This window comes from Galeopterus variegatus, unplaced genomic scaffold, assembly GCF_000696425.1.
Source record: "Galeopterus variegatus unplaced genomic scaffold, G_variegatus-3.0.2 Scaffold3152, whole genome shotgun sequence".
NCBI classification, from domain to species: domain Eukaryota; kingdom Metazoa; phylum Chordata; class Mammalia; order Dermoptera; family Cynocephalidae; genus Galeopterus; species Galeopterus variegatus.
The window spans coordinates 27,638-45,843 of NW_007729263.1; the positions used below are offsets into that span (position 1 = coordinate 27,638).

Consider the following 18,206-nt stretch of genomic DNA (forward strand, 5'->3'; position numbering starts at 1 on the left):
GGGGGGGAGGGGGGAGAGGAAGATTTAACAACCTCAACTTTTTTTTTTTTTTGAAGCTCTTACAACGAGAAAATGGAGGGGACACATCTGGGGGGGAGGGGGGAGAGGAAGATTTAACAACCTCAACTTTTTTTTTTTTTTGAAGCTCTTACAACGAGAAAATGGAGGGGACACATCTGGGTGGGAGGGGGGAGAGGGAGGAGGGAGGGAGGTTTTGGTGATGGGACATAATAACTAACTACATTGTATATTGACAAAATAAAAATAAAAAAATAATAATAAAAAATATAACATATGCATTTACCTCACGTGGTTGTCATTTTGTGGTGAGAACACTTAAAATCTACTCTGTTAGCATTTTTCAATAATGCAATATATTGCTATTAACTATAATCACCATGTTGTACAATAGATCTTTTGAACTTATTCCTCCTAACTGAAATTTTGTAACCGTTGTCCAACATCCCCCCAACTCCCTGTCTCCTCCACCACCCCAGTCCCTGGTAACCAGCATTCTATTATTACTTCTGTGAGATCAACTTTTTTAGATTCCGTGTATGAGAGTGTGATCATGTTGTATTTGTCTTTCTGTGCCTGGCTTATTTCACTTGACATAATGTCCTCCAGGTTAATCCACCTTGTCCCAAATGACATAATTTCCTTCTGTTTTATGGCTGAATAGTATTCCATTGTGTATACATACATTTTGCTTATTCATTAATACATCAGTGGACACTTGGGTTGCTTCCATGCTTCAGCTATTGTAAATAATGCTATGACATAGGTATACAAATGTCTCTTTGCGACCCTGCTTTCAATTCTTTTGGTAGATACCTAGAAGTGGAATTGCTAGATCATATGGTAATTGTGTTTTTAATTTTTTGAGGAACCTCCATACTGTTTTCCATAATGGCTATACTAATTTATATTCCTGCCAACAGTATGAGAGGATTGCCTTTTCTCCACATCTTCACAAACACTTTTTATTTTCTGTGTTATTTATTTATTTTTGAAAGTAGCCATCCTAATGAGTGTGAAGTGGTAAGTTAATTAAAAATGCAAATTCTGGGGCTCTATCCCAGAGATACTGATTCATTTTTTAGGGCATGAAACTCAGGAATTTTCATTTCTTAAAATAAGTTGTTCAGTTAATTCTGAAGCAAAAGAACCACATGTTAAAAAACTCTGATCTAGTCGTTGTTTAGCCTGAAGAGAAAACTTGGGGAAATGAAAGTGATCATCATATATAAAGACCTATGTGACTCCAGAGAACAGAATAGATGCCAGTAGGTAGATGCTAATCAGGAGGCAGGTTTCTACCTAATATTAGGAATGGTCATTTGGGTGAGATAGTGAGCTCCCAGTCAACAGCAAGTTTTGAGTCTGCTAGAGGGCCATTCCACAGACATTATCATAAGTGTTTCCACATTGGGTGTGGTATTTGTCTATGTGACCTCTAAGCATAAGGGGATTTAGGAAGAACCAAGAGTGAAAATTGATGAAAGCTATGACATAATAAGAAATAAACCCTTGGAATCTCCAAATTAATAAGTATCTTTTTGTATTCTAACGAGATGACTGGTGGCTGGGGGGTCCTGGATAGCCTCAGGATGGGGGCTACTTGGCAGGGGAACCAACCATTTGATTAGAAGTTTGGAACTTTCAGGTCGGCCCGTGGCTCACTCGGTAGAGTGCGGTGCTGATAACACCAAGGCCACGGGTTCGGATCCTATATAGGGATGGCCGGTTCGCTCACTAGCTGAGCGTGGTGCTGACAACACCAAGCTAAGGGTTGAGATCCCCTTACCGGTCATCTTTAAAAAAAAAAAAAAAAGAAGTTTGGAACTTTCAGGTCGGCCCGTGGCTCACTCGGTAGAGTGCGGTGCTGATAACACCAAGGCCATGGGTTCGGATCCTATATAGGGATGGCCGGTTCGCTCACTAGCTGAGCGTGGTGCTGACAACACCAAGCTAAGGGTTGAGATCCCCTTACCGGTCATCTTTAAAAAAAAAAAAAAAAAGAAGTTTGGAACTTTCACTGCTCTCCCCACCCACCCCCAAGAGGGGAGAGGGCCTGAAGGTTGAGTTGATCCCCAATGGATAATGGTTTAATCAATCATGCCTATGTAATGAAGCCTCCCTAAAAACCCAAAAGGACAGGGCTGGGGAACTTTAGGGTGGTGTGACCCAGATGGCATGGAAGCTCCATGCCCCTTTCTCCATACCTTACTCATTGTATCTCTTATCTGGCTCTTCATCTGTATCCTTTGTAATATCCTTTATAGTAAACTAGTAAACATAAGTAAGTATTTCTTTGAATTCTGAAAGCTGCTCTAGCAAATTATTGAACCCAAGAAAGGGGTCGTGGGAAGCCCTAATTTATAGCCGGTTGGTCAGAAGTTCCAAAGGCCTAGACTTGTAATTGGCTTCAGAATCAACTGAAAAGCTTGTAAAAAACATGAAAATTGCTGAGTCCCATCCCCTAAAAAATGAGTCAGCATCTGTGGGGTACAGCCCCAGAATTTGCATTTTTAATTAACTTACCAATGCATTCCCATGCATTAGGACCATTGCACTAAACTCTATGAGTTGAGGAACATTGCATTAGTCCATTTTGTGTTGCTATAACAGAATTACCTGAGACTGGGTAATTTATAAAGAAGAGAGGTTTACTTGGCTTACGATTCTGGGACAGCTGCATCTGGTGCGGGCCTCAGGCTGCTTCTACTCATGGCGGAAAGTGGCAGGCAGCCAGTGGGTACAAGCAGATCACATGGTGAGAGGAAGCAAGAGAGAGAGAGAGAGAGGAGGTGTCAGGGTCCTTTAAACAATCAGGTCTCACTGGAACTAATAGAGTGAGAACTCATTCACTACCCCTCCTCCCCCAGGGAGAGCATTAATCCATTCATGAGGGATTCGACCCATGACTGAATCAGTTTCCAACACTGCCACATTGGAGATCAAACTTCCACATGAGTTTTGGAGGGGACAACACATCCACACTCCATCAACCATGTTACTTTTGTTCCCTCTCCCCCCACTGTAATCCCCTACCTGGCACAACACTGGAATGTAGTGTTCCATAATTATTTATTGAATGACTGACTGACTGAGTGAATTCCTGCAATCAGTCTGGATTATTCCTTCAGAAACCGTGTTCTTTTACCTTAGGGCAATGGTTCTCCAAGGTTTTTGTTTCAGGACAACCAAGAGCTTACCTTAGAAAGTTCTAGAAAACACAAGATTGTACATGCACATTTTCTGTTAGCCATTAGAATAATGACTTATGTCATCACATTTCCTGTAGCCTCTGTATACTCATAAGAGGATGAGAGTAAAAAAGAAAAAGAAATAGAATTATTATCAAAATAGTTTTGACCTCTTGGACTTCCTGAAAAGATTACACTTTCTGAACTGCAGCCTGAAGGGATGTTTTGGATATAGAGGCAGTATAACATAGTGGTTAAGTGCATGAACTCCAGAGTAAGGACGCCTGGATATGAATAGGCTCTTTATAAATAAATAAATAATATTTAAAATTCAGGTTATAAAGGTAATATGTATTCACTGGAAGAATTTTTTAAAAATATTTTTTTAAAAGTGAATAAAATTCACCTATAATCACCCCCACTGAAACATAACCACTAGTAATATACTGGCATATATTCCTCCAATAGGTTTTTTTTCTATGCAATCTGTGTATTTTCACAGTATAATTGGGATCACTCAGATACAGTGTTTTGGTTTAATGATATATGAATATATGATGACAACTTCACCTATTTCATTAAATATTATTCTATAGCATGTTTTAAAAGGCCTCAAGTAATCTAGGATTACTGTAGAAAATTAGAACATTAGTCTTAAATGACCACCCACAGACAACCAAACTAATTTGATATTTATATTTCCACACTTTTTTTCTGTGCATATATTTCTAGAAAAACAAAACCAGACATATTTAGTATTTTGTAATATGCTTCTTTTTTTTTTTTTTTTTTTAAGATGACCGGTAAGGGGATCTTAACCCTTGACTTGGTGTTGTCAACACCACGCTCACCAGTGAGCTAACCAGCCATCCCTATATGGGATCTGAACCCGTGGCCTTGGTGTTATCAGCACCGCACTCTCCCAAGTGAGCCACGGGCCGGCCCGATATGCTTCTTTTTTACTGTCATAAAATTCACCATTTTATCATTTTTAAGTATACAATGCAGTGTGGCATTCAGTATGTTCACGGCGTTGTGCAACCATCACCAGTATCTACTTCTAGAACATTTCATCATTCCAAAAGGGAACCCCATAGCCATTAAGCAGTCACTCCCTGCTCTCTGTTCCCCCCAGCCCCTGCTAACCACTAATATGCTTTCTGATCCTACGGATTTGCCTATTCTGGATATTTGAATCATACAGTATGTGGCCCTTTGTGTCTGACCTCTTTCATTTAGCATATTTTCTAGGTTCATCCATGTATACTATGCTAATAGTGTATTATGGTGTAGATTTTAGGCTTAGTTTCAGTTTGAGATCATGAATTTGTTATAGCACCATGTTTGAGCGGTTTTCTCCAGTGGTACCATTATTGTCAATGTTTAAGCAGAGACTGGATGACTGTCAGAATGTTGCACAAGAGGGGCCGGCCCGTGGCTCACTCAGGAGAGTGTGGTGCTGATAACACCAAGGCCACGAGTTCGGATCCCATATAGGTATAGCTGGTTGGCTCACTGGCTGAGTGTGGTGCTAACAACACCAAGTCAAGGGTTGGGATCCCCTTACTGGTCATCTTTAAAAAAAAAAAAAAAAAAAAGAATGCTGCACAAGAAGTTTCTGTGTCAAGTAGAATGCCTTCTAAGGTTCTGTCTTAGTCTATTTGTGCTGCAATAACAAAATACCTGAGACTGGGTAATTTATAAATAACAGAAATTTATTTCTCACAGTTCTAGAGGCTAGAAGGTCCAAAATCAAGGAGCCAGCAGGTTTGTTGTCTGGTGCGGGTCTGGTTTCTACCTCTGAGATGGTGCCTTGAATGTTCCATCCTCTGGAGGGGAGGAATGCTGTGTCCTCACATGGCATAAGAGATGGAAGGACTAAAAGGGACTAGCTAGTTCTCTTGAGCCCTTCTATAAGGGCACTAATCTGAAAGGTCCCTTTAGGAAACTAATCACCTCCTAAATGTCCCACCTCTTTTTTTTTTTTTTTTTTTTTTTTTTTTGGCACCTGGCCAGTAAGGGGATCCAAACCTTGACCTTGGTGTTATAACACTGAGCTCTAACCAAATGAGCTAACCAGCCAGGCAGGCACCACCTCTTAATGCCATCACATCACCTTGGGGTTTAAGTTCCAATATATGAATTTTGAAAGGACACATACATTCGAACCATAGCAGGTTTCTTCCAACTTAGTCTATTTATTTGTTCATTCAGCAAACATTTATATAATGTCTCCTCCTCTATGCCATAGAGCACTAAGGGAGCATTGAAGAACACAGTAATGGTGGTGGTGGGAAGCTTCCCAAAGTGGATGAGGACTAAGTGGATGGAGTCTTGAGGGATGAATATAGAAGTTAGCAACACTTGAGGCTGGTGTGGGGCTAGAACTGGATACAACAGTTTGAATAAGGCATAGAAGTAAGAAATGTAATGCCAAAGTGAGAATTTTTGACTCAGCTATTTTAACATGATATGACTTTGACTTCCCACTAGTGTTTTGTTTTGACATCTCACTAATGTGTGCAACAAACAGCTTTGAACCCCACCCAGCCCATCACTGCATAAATGCTATTATCATCATAATCCTTGAGCTAATCAAAAAGGAAAAGAAGAGGGAGAAGGTGAGGGTGAAGCTCAAGGGTGAGGTGGAGATATTCATCATACATATTAATTAATAATTTTAAAAATGTTCTTTAAAGGCTGCACATCAACACCACCTTCCTCAAATTGCTGTCACTGAATAGTGACAAGGGAGGGGATGTGGGAGATGTCACTGAAAGGACAGGCAGGAGCCAGAGCACAGAGGTCAGTGCACCATTTTAAAAGGCTTGGACTTTATCTTGTGGGTGATGGGGAGGATTGAAGGGCTTTTAAGCAGGAAAGCGATGTGGTCACATTTCTGTGGCTATGTGGAAGATATATCTTAGTAGGACAAGCCTGGAGGCATAGAAACTAGTTAGGAGACTTTTGATGGTGATGGGAAGAGGACTGATTCAAGAGCAGGAGGAAAATCTATAGAATGTGGTGGTGAGCATTTGGCTACAGAAAATGAGAGACAGGAGTGTAGCATTTAGCTTGTGTGACTCAGTAATAACACAAGTTAAGATAAAAAATTCAGAAGGGGGAGTAGAAGGTAAATACATGGGAGGAATTCAGATTTTGGATGTGCTGTTTGGCTCTTGTAGGTCTTTGTAGGTCTCTTATTTTTAAATACAAGAACCTTGAGAAGTTTAGACATTACGTTCTTAAACGCTTTCTTATCATATCCTTCTAGGGCATTGTTTTTTCAAGGGAGGGGGTCATTTTCCTCCCCAGAAACATCTGGCAACATCTACAGACATTTTTGGTTGTCACAACTGGGGAGAGAGGTGTTACTGGCATCAAGTGAGTAGAAGCCGGGGATGCTGCTTGGCATTCTACAATGCACAGAACAGCCTTCCCCACCAAAGAATTATCAGGCCCAAATATCAATATTGTCAAGGTTGCTGTTCTAGGGACTAGAGGAATACTAGCCACCTTAGCTTACAATTTTGCCCAGGGCCAGTCATTCAGATTGGAGCATATGGATGGGTCAATTTAGAAAACATCATCACTGCTGAGAAACCAGTGGAATTTGAGTATTGGAAGAGAAATGAAGTCATCTAATTCAACTATTCAGCTAATGTTTGAATACTCAAACATTAAGTTTGAGACTTATAAAGTCTTCCCTTTATAGCAGGGGATAATTTCCAAGACCCCCAGTGGATACCTGAAATTGCAGATAGTACCACACTCTATATACACTATATTTCTTCCTATACAGTAACTGACAGGTAGTATATACAGCGTGGATGCACTGGACAAAGGGATGATTCACATCCTGGGCGGGACAGAGTGGCATGGTGTGAGATTTCATCATGGTACTCAGAAAGGCAGGCGATTTAAAACTTAGGAATTGTTTATTTCTGGAATTTTCCAGAAATGTTCTGACTGAGTTGACCTCAGGTAACTGAAACTGGACAGAGAGAAACCTTGGACAAAGGGAAGACCACTGTATTTGCTTCAAAAACGTATGAGTCCCTGCAAATGTTCTAACATAGCCAAAGATTGAGAGCCCAACTTCAAAGTAGCTCATCTTTGGAAAGACGTTCAGTTTCTTCTCTTTTTTGGTCTAAAATTGGCCTCTATATAACAAGTAAGCATTGGACCCAGTTTCACTTCTTAAGCTCACAAAGAACAGTTTATCTTCGTTATAGTTATCTTTGAGGTTTGTTTATTTATTTATTTATTTTTTTTTAAGATGACCGGTAAGGGGATCTTAACCCTTGGCTTGGTGTTGTCAGCACCACACTCAGCCAGCGAACAAACCGGCCATCCCTATATGGGATCTGAACCCATGGCCTTGGTGTTATCAGCACCGCACTCTCCCGAGTAAGCCACAGGCCAGCCCCTTATCTTTGAGGTTTATAAAAGCGTAAATTATTTTTCTTCCATGCCATGACTTTAGCTTTACCTAAAGCATGAGAGTGGGCACATAATATTTTTGTTATACATAAAGGGAGCATATAATTATAAAAAGGCAAAACAAATTAAATTATATTTTGCGAGCTGGACTTTAGAAAATCTTTTTTAAACAAAAAAACTTTACAATGTCAAGGGAAAATGGACAAGAATCAACATAGAAAATTCATTAACTCTAGACAGAACTTGGAAAGTTTCTGATGGGCCAGCCCATGGCTCACTTGGGAGACTGTTGTGCTGATAACACTAAGGCCACGGGTTCGGATCCCTATACAGGGATGGCCGGTTAGCTCACCTTGGGAGAGTGTGGTGCTGACAACACCAAGGCAAGGGTTGAAATCCCCTTACCAGTCATCTTTTTTTTTAAAAAAAAAAAAGAAAAGAAAAAGTTTCTGATAAGAAAAATACACCAAAGTTTCAGATAAGCAGAATAAAAAAAAGTATAACACAAAATACAAATAAAATAAGGTGAGAAAAAAGTAGGCAAAGAAGGAAAAACAAAAGAAACAGAACATGACTTCTATTAAGTAAACAGCAAGTGAATTTTAGGGAGAAGCAACACACACCAGCTTGGTAGCAATTTACCTCCAAGTACGGCTATACCTGGCCTGAGGCCCTAGGGAATTATACAAGTAAGTCCTTCCCTCTGAATCATTATAAAGGAGAAAACAGGTTAAAACAAAAACACCAAAGGCAGTTTTCTTCCTCCTCGCTCTGCCCTCCTCCTCCTCCTCCTCCATCTCCTCCTTTTTTGAGATTGCTAGGGTTAGGGGTTATGGGGGCTAGGTTGAGTCAGGGGAGGGGCTACAACTGGGGGACAGTTCTACAAATGTGTGTTAGCAATTGACAGGTTTTAAACTGTATATAAATGAACATTATAATAATAATTTTAGGGCCGGCCCATGGCTCACTCGGTAGAGTGCGGTGCTGATAACACCAAGGCCCTGGGTTCGGATCCCACATAGGGATAGCCGGTTCGCTCACTGGCTGAGCGTGGTGCTGACAACACCAAGTCAAGGGTTAAGACCCCCTTACCGGTCATCTTTTTAAAAAAAAAAAAGATAATAATAATTTTAAAAGCACCAACTAAAAGCATTTTCCTGCCTTCCCTCCTGTGCTGAGTCACTTCTCAGTCACCAGCAGCCCAGCTCAGGGCAGTCTCCCAGATTCCCTGTCCCCTGGAAATAAACCTCCAATCACTATAGTGCACAGATCCCACCATATTTATAGGAAACACTGTGACCACACCATGGCCATTGTCCTGCTCAGCCCATCAATATGAATTTGAGGCAGCATTGGTGGGGCCCGCCAAGATGAGCACCACAAAACAGCTCTAGACAAGGAAAGGAATCCAGAAACCCAAAGGGGGAGTCTTCATTTTTCACTGAGATTAAAAGCATCCCCGCCCCAGGAGGCAAGTGGTGAAAGGCTGCCGACGTTCATCAGACCAAGCAGGCAAGGTCAGTTCTGATTATTCCTGGGCAGTTGAGTTCACTGATTTTGGTGGCTCGTGGCCAGGATTGCATAACATAGAGGCCCAAGAGGCTACAGATGACCAGAAGGGGCCCCACACCTCCTGCCTCATCGCGATGCTCAGATTCCCTGCCAGTCAGCATTTGCTGTTGCCCTTGGTGGACCCATTGCAGGGGAGGGGTTTGGGGAGCGCCCTCCAGAGAGGAGAGGAGATTCTTTCCCTAACTAAGCCACTGCCAAATGCCATTACCTTGGCGGAAGGTGCTTTGTGAGACCTTGACTCCAGCAGCCAAGAGGCCAGGAGATGGCAGCAGAGGACACAGCCTGGGACACAAAACCTGAGCCATCTTGCAAAAAAAGCAGATACAGAAATGGAAGAGAATTTATTTGGGAAATATCATCAGTTGTCTATAATCATGTATGCAAAGCCAGAGTGAATGACTGAACTTCAAAGAAACAAGGGTAAAAACTCATCAGGATGGAGAATTTCCCAACTATCACAGAATTCAGTCGCATATAAAGCCCACGTATCATGAACTGGCTATTTCACCAATGCTAAAGCAAGAAATAGGGGTCAGGGCCTTTAAGAACTGATGTAGGCAGGAACTTTGCCACAGTTCTTTCTTTCTGTGAAGTTCCAATTCAAATAAAATAAGTGACCTCCACAGAGGCTGCAAACTGATGAAGAAAGGGGCAGATACAGCAGTTGCTGGAAAGCAGTTACAGCAAAGCAGAATGCTATCATGGAGCAGTCCATGTGGAATGGAGAATAATGAGGAACACAGGACAAGTTGCAGTCTTTGCTTGCAGCTGGCAGAGGCTAATGCACAGGAAAGGAGCATTAGTAACATTCGGACTAAATCCCAGATCTTATGATTTCTCATCTAATGCTCCTTCCTTTATATATTCCCTCACCCCCTCCCCAGCTGTGACTATCAAAAATGTCTCCAGACATTACAAAATGTCTTCTGGGGGGCTAAATGACCCCTCCCTGAGAACCCGTACCCTAGACAGATATGATAAAAAATGGTTTTAAGAACTTAATGTTTAATCTCTCCAACACTCTTGTATTTCTTAAGGTGTACACGAACTGCATTGTACAACCAAAACCTGAATTCCTACTATATGTTTGTATAATGCTGAGGCTGACAATTGAAGAACTATAGGCTGAATCTGACTCTTGATTTTTAAAAAATTAGTTATCAATATTTTAAAATCAGAAGACTTCACATTTAAAAAGTCAGAATTTCTGGGCCGACCCCGTGGTGCATTCGGGAGAGTGCGGCGCTGGGAGCCCAGCGACGTTCCCGCCGCGGGTTTGGATCCTATATAGGAATGGCCGGTGCGCTCACTGGCTGAGCGCGGTGCGGGCAACACCACACTAAGGGTTGCGATCCCCTTACCGGTCACGAAAAAGACAAAAAAAAATAAAAATAAAAAAAAGTCAGAATTTCTGACTTCCATAGGAAAATTAAAGCTATGGCATTACCAGGTCCACATCTCACATGGCAAGAAATGGGTGTTGAGTAGGGGTAAAGTCTTTAAATAGAATATGTGTTCTCTAGTTTGCCACAGTTCCCACCACTCCCTATTACCTCAAACCCAACTTGCTTCACTCATTTAAACCAATCCTTGCTTCTAATAGGCAACTTATTTTCAACCCCTATAGTGCTTTTGTTTTAAATTACTTTTCCATACGCGATTTTATTTTAGCCTTGATACTCTAGTAACATAGAGGTAAATATTATGATTATAACCTCCATGTGAACAAAATGTAGTTCAGAGAGGTTTGACTTATCCAAGCAACAGAATCGAATTTAGATTTCCTGACTCCCAATCCTATTATATTTTGAGGAAAATTTCTATTAAGAACTTCACTTAGGGGTTCATGGAACCAAACCAAAGCAGCAGATATGGGCATAACTGCTGGAACAGATGAGTTCCAACAGCTAAGCTGTTTGAGAATCATCTCAAATGATTAACCCTTTTTGTTTTATGTATTTATTATGAATATTCATGAGATACAAATTACCAGAAAGTGTCCCCACCCAGTTATCCCCCAACCTCCCCCCCTCCACCTCCCCCCCACTCAGCTTTGCAGCCCTAGGAATGTTCTCTCCCTCTGTAAGACCACCGTACTACTGTGGTCTTTCTTTCCTTCTTTCTCTCTTAGCTCCCAGATATGAGTGAGCACATGCGGTATTTATCCCTGTGTTTTGCTTATTTCACTCAACATAAATTTCTCAAGATTCATCCATGTCGTTGCAGATTAATCCTTTTTCTTTTAATGAAGTTAGTTCTGCTTCCCCTCTCCTTCCAGTCATAGGAAAAGATTGCCCTTTTTGCCTCCTCAAAGTTTGGTGTGGCTGTATGACTAGCTTTGGCCAATGTACTGTGTGTGGAAGTGACATGTATCTCTTCCTGGCAGAAGCATTTAAGAGCTCATGAACAATTCCTCATGCTTACTTCACATTCGGGGGGCGGGGTAACCCTAAGCCTCAGGGTGACCACTGTAGGATCTCAAAATGGGGGAGCTCTATCAGCTTGGGTACTGCGAGGTCACTGAGCTTCTCTAAGAACTAGAATATTACCTAAATGTCTGATCACATCACTAAAAGCTGGAAAATAGAGCAAATTGTTGATTCCACCTCCCTCTCCACCACCTTCTGACTTTGAAGAAAATTATTCTTTTCTCAGAGCCCTTCACACGTGAGATTTCTGGCAGTAAGATTGGAGGGAGGAAGAAAAGCGGGCGGCCCAGACCTTGTTTTCTCCATTCCATGGCCTGTTCCTAGAACTGTCCCCCTCCCCCCCAGTAGTTACACTTCACCTTGTCATAGGGTGATTATTACCACTCCCAAAGTGTCGCAAACAGAAAGGAGCTGCAGCTGGCGCCACTGCAATGTCAAGGCAAGGCAGCCAGGCTGCGCTCTATCTTTCATTAGTGACGGCTTGGCTAAGCCTGGAGAAGCAGCATTCTCTAGGGAAAGAAGCCTTCTCAAGTGGGAACAAAAATGAGGGTGAGGCGAACACCCATCCTGGGCACTATGTGAATTTGGGGTGAGTTCTCTTAGTACTCCAGCTCCGGTCAATTTCTATTTTCTAGCGGCTAGTAAGCTGCCCGGCTGGTGCTACTGGGACTCCCAGTTTTCCTGGGCTTTTCCCAAGCCCACCTGAGCTTGTCATCTTTGCACACTTGCAAAGGTGATAAACGGTGGGGGTTGAGCGCAACCAGAGCTTCACCAACCCGACCGCGGCTTGGATCAAAGGTCGGCGGGGCTGCAAAGAGGCCGAGCCTGCGCAGTTCCGCTCCCGCCTTGGAGAGAAAGGGTGGTGGCAACGCGGGCTTCTTACACCCGCGTGCTTGCAAGAGGCGGGAAAGTCTTAGGTCGGGTCGCCGCGTCCCTCCCTCGGCCTGCCCCGTCCACCCGCCTTCCCGGCGGGCCCGTCCTCCCGGGCGCCCAGCCTCCAAGGGTGGGGGACGAAAAAGGCCTCGCGCTTCTGACTCATCATCTCCAACCCCTTTCTCGCGCGCGCTCCAAGTCTCAGGACTTTGGACCTGGGCACTCGTGCAAGGGGGCGCGGCGACAGCATCTGGGAAAGCCCAGCTCTGCTTAGTGCTAGTCGCCAGCCGTCGCCGGGCTCCAAAGCTGCCAGAGCGAGGGATGTGGACCCAGAGTCAGCTCTCAGTGGCTGCGGCTGGGGTGGCGGCGCCCCCACTCAGGATGGCCCGCCCGGCTCCTCCCCGTACGCGGAGCCAGTGGTCGCGCCCGAGGAAACTCTCGGCTAGGCCCCGGCTTCCAGCGCCTCGCGTCACTCAGCAGAGGCACAGCGCCCCCACCCCGGAGGGAAGGCTCTTTATTTCCCAGCAGGTCATGGGGTAGCGGAGCATCCTGGGACATGTAGTCTCCGCTAGAGTAGAAAGGAACAGGATCGAAGGGAGAACTGGATTCAGAGAGTTAGCGTGTGCCGGAACGAGGGCTTGGATTGGATGGGGTTGTGAATGGCGGACAGAAGACAACAGTGAGATGAGGCAGATGCGAAGCTGTACGGGGAGGCGGTGGGCAAGGAGGGTAAGGATGGAAAGGAGGAAGCAGCTTTTCAGGACGGTGAGGCGAGGAAGGACTTTGGTCCAGGTATATCTTACCCTATCGGGGAAGGCAAAAGAGAAGGGCCTGCTCTGAGTGAAAACTGAAGGCACCCCACCGGATTTCATGTAGGTCTCAAGGGAGTCCGCTGGCTTGCGTTCTGCGGGGCAGGATGCAGGGGCGTCTGGAGAGCGCTCTCTCAGGGTAGAAGGAGAGCAGCCCCTATCTGCTTTCCTTTGCCTGCTCACTCATTCGTTCCGTTTCCTGTGCTGGCCACCTTGGGACCATTCTCCAAACCAAGAACCTCCTCCAACTCAGAGAAGCCCTGAAAACCAGACAGAGGTGTGAGCAAATTATAGGGGTGAGAAAGGAAATACCCCAGACAGAAGCAGCTTCTTCCTCCTCCTGCACCGTTCATCTTGTTTCCCATAGCCCCTCCAATATTTAGGCAGATTCCTAATGCTGTCTCACTTCTCTATCCTCAATCATTTAGAGACTCAATTCCCTCTTACCCACCACTAGGAGAGAAATGTCCAAAGCCAGAAAGCCAGTCATTTTCAGTCTAGGACCCCTTCATTTCCCTCCTGCCCCATTGTTTCCCCTTAAGTGCTACTGACTAGGATAGCCGGCAGAAAAATAAGCTGACAGCCAGCTGCTGCATGCTTTCTTTTCTGCCCTCAATACCTCCTGAAGTTCCTGGTAGTGCAGACTCTGGCTCCTGCAGCATCCTGGCTTCCTCTGGCTCAGCAGGAATAGGGCAAATGCTGAGACTAGCACTCCCCCTAGGGTGAAGGCTTCAGCACTGAGCTCCATCACCAGCAAGCCAGCCAGCTGCAGGTAGACAGGACTGAAGATGCTGCAGAGATCTAGTACCTCTGTACCCCTGCCCTTTGTCCTCTCCATCTCCTCTTGCCGCCTCATCCTTCCACCTTCTCCTTCAGCAAGCCAGCCAGCTGCAGGTAGACAGGACTGAAGATGCTGCAGAGATCTAGTACCCCTGTACCCCTGCCCTTTGTCCTCTCCATCTCCTCTTGCCGCCTCATCCTTCCACCTTCTCCTTCATTCACCAGTACCTGTGAGGGGGGCAGTTGGGGCAGGCCCCAAGGCTGTTTTCATCATCTCGACCACCGCCACGATGAAGCCCAAGATCATGTTGAAGATGTTGAATATCATCATGGCCTGCACCTGCCAATGAGCCAGCTCAGCCCTGCCCAGGCTAGGGGACTCATTCCAACCTCAAGTTCCATCTGCAACCTAGCTGAAAACATAACTCAGCTCCTGGTTTCCACCTCCAAACAGGGTCATCAGCCCTCTAAATTTCTTGCTCTCTGTTTTCAGTCTTTTAGGCCAGTCAGAGGCAGACAGCTGAGAGAATTAGTCAACCCTTAGAAAGCTACTTACTTCCTGTTCAGAGGGTGTGTGTGTGTGTGTTGCATTCTCTTCCCCTCTCACCTTCCACAGGCGGGGTGATCTGCGAAGCTCTAGTGTGACAGTCCCAGTGAGGAGACCCTGAATGGCGAGAAGGGCAAATGTTGAGCTCTGACCGCATTAGGCAGGGGCCCCCAGGATCTTCCTTCCACCCTCTCTTGTGGTGGGTCTTACTAAGGCTCCAGGCCCAAGTGGCAGGGCTGTGGCCAGGCAACAAGCAGAGTTCAGGCAGGCTACTGAGATGGCAAAGGGCACCACAGCCATTGACAGCCATAGCTGGCTCACCTAGGGACCAAAGCAGGTTTAGCTGAGGGGGAACTGTCAGGGCCAATGCCTCTTCTAGAGATCAGCAATTGGGATGAATGCATGGTGAAGGAAAGTAGTCAAGTAAGGGCAGTGGAGGAGGTGATAATTAAAAATTCAATCTCAGGCTGGCCCGTGGCACGCTTGGGAGAGTGTGGTGCTGATGGCACCAAGGCCATGGGTTCGGATCCCTATATAGGTATGGCTGGTTGGCTCACTTGGGAGAGCGTGGTGCTGACAACACCAAGTCAAGCGTTAAGATCCCCTTACCGGTCATCTTTAAAAAAAAAAAAAAATTCAATCTCATTTAATTTTTTCTGTCTCATGTAGTTAATTTCTTACCTGTATGTTTTCCCCACATGATAGAAACTACTTGGAGATTGAGGGTCTTGCCTTGTTTATTTCCGTTTCCTCCACCCTCCTCCCAGTCAGAGCCTAACTCAGTTTCTGGCACATGGTAGATGCTCACTAAACATGGATAGATTTGAATTGGGTGCACTTGGACATGCCGAGACCTGGGGTAGGGCAGCCTAGCCTCACCGCCAGCACCAAGAGTTGCCCACTCTTCCGGTGTTTCACCCAGTGCTGGAGCTTTTCCAGATGAAGGTTGGGTCTTCCCTGCTGTTGCTGACCAGCTCTCTCATCCATGGCTCCCTTGATCACAATAGCTGTGGCCTTCCAAGGCTGGGAAAAACGCATTATGGGGCCTGTCTGTTAGGAGACAGTACATGTGACAACATCTCTTTCAGCTCCCCCTCTGCCCACAACTGATATCCAGGGAGTTGAGGCATAGTACCTCTCACACCTACCTAGTCTGAAGCAGCTACTCCAAAGGCGTGGGACCCAGCTCGGTCCTAGGACTCTTAAAGGGTTTGGTAGCTCTGACTAATGACAAATTTGTTCTGGCAGAGAAAGGTTGTCAGGGCTGGGGTGTGGTGGGGCAAAGGTCCCTGTGAGGGCCTAAGGAGTGGCTCTGGGTAGACACCAGCCTTATTCATGTTGCCCAGCCCTACCTCACTCTGTTTCCATTTCCCATTGCCCCACTGCCCATCCTGGGTTACTCTTCTGGGTTCACTTACCTCATCCCCATGGACACTATCACCTTGTACCTCAGTTTCCCCTTATTTTTTATCTAATCTTTCTTCTTTTGGTTTTCTCCTCAAACTACTTGCTCTTCTCTAGTAAGAGCCCACTTTACTGTCTGTATTAATCTCCTGTCATTACTGTTTGTAACTTTATTCCCAGGTAAGTTTAATTCCCTTGGATTTCTTGTCTCTCCCTTTCTGGACAGTTTCTTGTCTCTCCTTCCTTTTTTGAAGGATTTACTCTGAATTGGACACTGACTAAGTGGATGGGGAGCCCTGTTTATAGTGGAGATTATTTTGACTCAGTGATAACCTGCAGCTAGACATATATAGAAGATGGTCCCCAAATGGTCAGTCCTGAGAAGGATACTATTGAAACAAAGTTTTTGAAAGAGAATGTGCCTTGCAGCCAGGCAGATTTGTGCTAGAATCTAAGCTCTGCTGCTTTACCAGCTTTGTGACCATGGATACATTATTCTACCCGCTTGAACCTCAGTTTGCTAATAAAAGGGGGCTAACTATGTTGATGAAAGGTTGTTGATTCAGGGTGGGTGCTTAATAACCATTAGTGGTGCTGATGAGGTCATACTGGTGTGCCTAATGCCCATATACTAAAGGGCTTATTCAGAAGCTAAGATGAGGACATTTATTTCTACAATAAGAAGCAGAACCAGCTGGGCCCAAATATATACTCTATAGATCAAAGATAGAAAAGGCCCATCTTAGTGCAGAGCCTGAGGTCTGGAGGCAACCAGACCTATGTTCAAATCCCAGATCTAGCTGCATGATCTTGGGCAAATTGCTTAATCTTCCTGTTTCCTTATCTATAAAGGGAAGTTAATAATACCAATCTCAAGGGGTTGCCTTGAGCATTCAAAGAGAAAATGCAGATGAGCCAGTTTAGCCCAGCACCTGGCACATTAAGTGCTCAACAAATATTAGTGACTAGTATTATTATTATTTACTGATGCTAGAGGAAGACTGAACCAGAAGACCCCTGGGAGTTAGTACCAGGAGGTAGGGTCCTGGTAGAACCTGATCTTCTTTATAAGCCACTGCTGCTCAGTGCTGGGCCAACATCTTTGGTGCGTTGTATACACTCATTTCTTTCTTGGGGAGTGGGAATATTTTAAAGAGATCCAGGGAACTGCTATGTGTCTATTCCTCTCTCTGCAATCCCCATGTGCATTAATTTTTTTGGTGGTGATGTGAGTTGTTGGGCTTGCACCGAGGATCCATGAGCTTGCAGGCTCGTAGGGAAAGAGACTTCTTGAGCCTCGTTTTCCTTACCTTTAAATGGGACTAATTATATTACAAAGGGTTACTGTAAGGATTACATACTATCAAATACGTGAACAGGCATTCAGTAAATATTAACAAAATCTGAGTATACTACTTATAAGTTTGTAGTCCCTGTCTAGACTACCATCTCCTGGAGGGAAGGTACCACCTCCCACTCCTCTGTGCATCCCCCACAGCGCTGAGCACAGAGCCTGGTACTTAGTAAGCACTCAGTAAATATTTGTTGTATTGAAGAGCCATTAAAGTGACTTGAGGAATGAAAATAGAATTCGAGAGGAAGGAGCGGGAATTGTTTATCAAGAACAGAAAGGACCTTAGAGTAACTTTAATAATGTTTCTTGTACGGCAGACATTAACTATCTCTCTAATCGCCCCTCCTCCTCCCCCCAAAGAGAGACAGAAATTGTAAGGGAGAGGCTTTGAGATAAAACCCCAGGAAGAACTTCTCGAGTCTGTGCATGTTGGGGCAGAGAGAACAGCAGAGCCAACTCCTTCCCTGGTATGTCCGGGTTTAGGGTGGGAGGGGCAGTCCTGCTTGGAGGCTGGGGGAAGGACGAGATGACCTTTCAAAATCTCTTCCAGTCTCCTGTTGGAATCGTCTGTGCGCCCCACCCCCGCTCCCTCCTTTCCTCCCTCCGACAGCGCCCCCCGTCTCCAAACTGCCCGCACCCCGCCCCTGGCGGCCGCCTCTCGCGGCTCCCGGGGTCCCCAGCTCCCTGTCCCCGGAGCCAGAGCCCCGCTCCCGCGCAGCTCTAAGCCCCGCCGCGCCGCCCCCCGCATGCTAATGGCCGGGCCGCCTCCCGCCGCACACAATGCGG

At 45.0% G+C, this 18,206-nt stretch overlaps 1 protein-coding gene across 1 annotated transcript; it reads right to left on the reverse strand.

Annotated features, from left to right (window-relative positions):
- Positions 1-13,514: 13,514 nt before the first annotated feature.
- Positions 13,515-15,649, reverse strand: TMEM253 (transmembrane protein 253). Its single transcript, XM_008584108.1, has 6 exons — positions 15,542-15,649; positions 14,873-14,983; positions 14,723-14,779; positions 14,370-14,455; positions 13,955-14,126; positions 13,515-13,595 (listed from the first exon to the last, which is right to left on the reverse strand). Exons 1-6 carry the CDS (start codon positions 15,647-15,649, stop codon positions 13,515-13,517), a joined length of 615 nt encoding a protein of 204 aa, XP_008582330.1.
- Positions 15,650-18,206: the final 2,557 nt, after the last annotated feature.

What these genes read in the sequence shown, in the direction of transcription:
- TMEM253 (XM_008584108.1), bottom strand. Translation starts at nt 15,649, where the DNA reads ATGGATGAGAGAGCTGGTCAGCAACAGCAGGGAAGACCCAACCTTCAT. An exon ending in GGCAACTCTTGGTGCTGGCG is followed by an intron (nt 14,984 to 15,541) that starts GTGAGGCTAGGC and finishes TTTGGTCCCTAG; the next exon opens with GTGAGCCAGCTATGGCTGTC. An exon ending in ACTACCAGGAACTTCAGGAG is followed by an intron (nt 13,596 to 13,954) that starts GTATTGAGGGCA and finishes TCTGGTTTTCAG; the next exon opens with GGCTTCTCTGAGTTGGAGGA.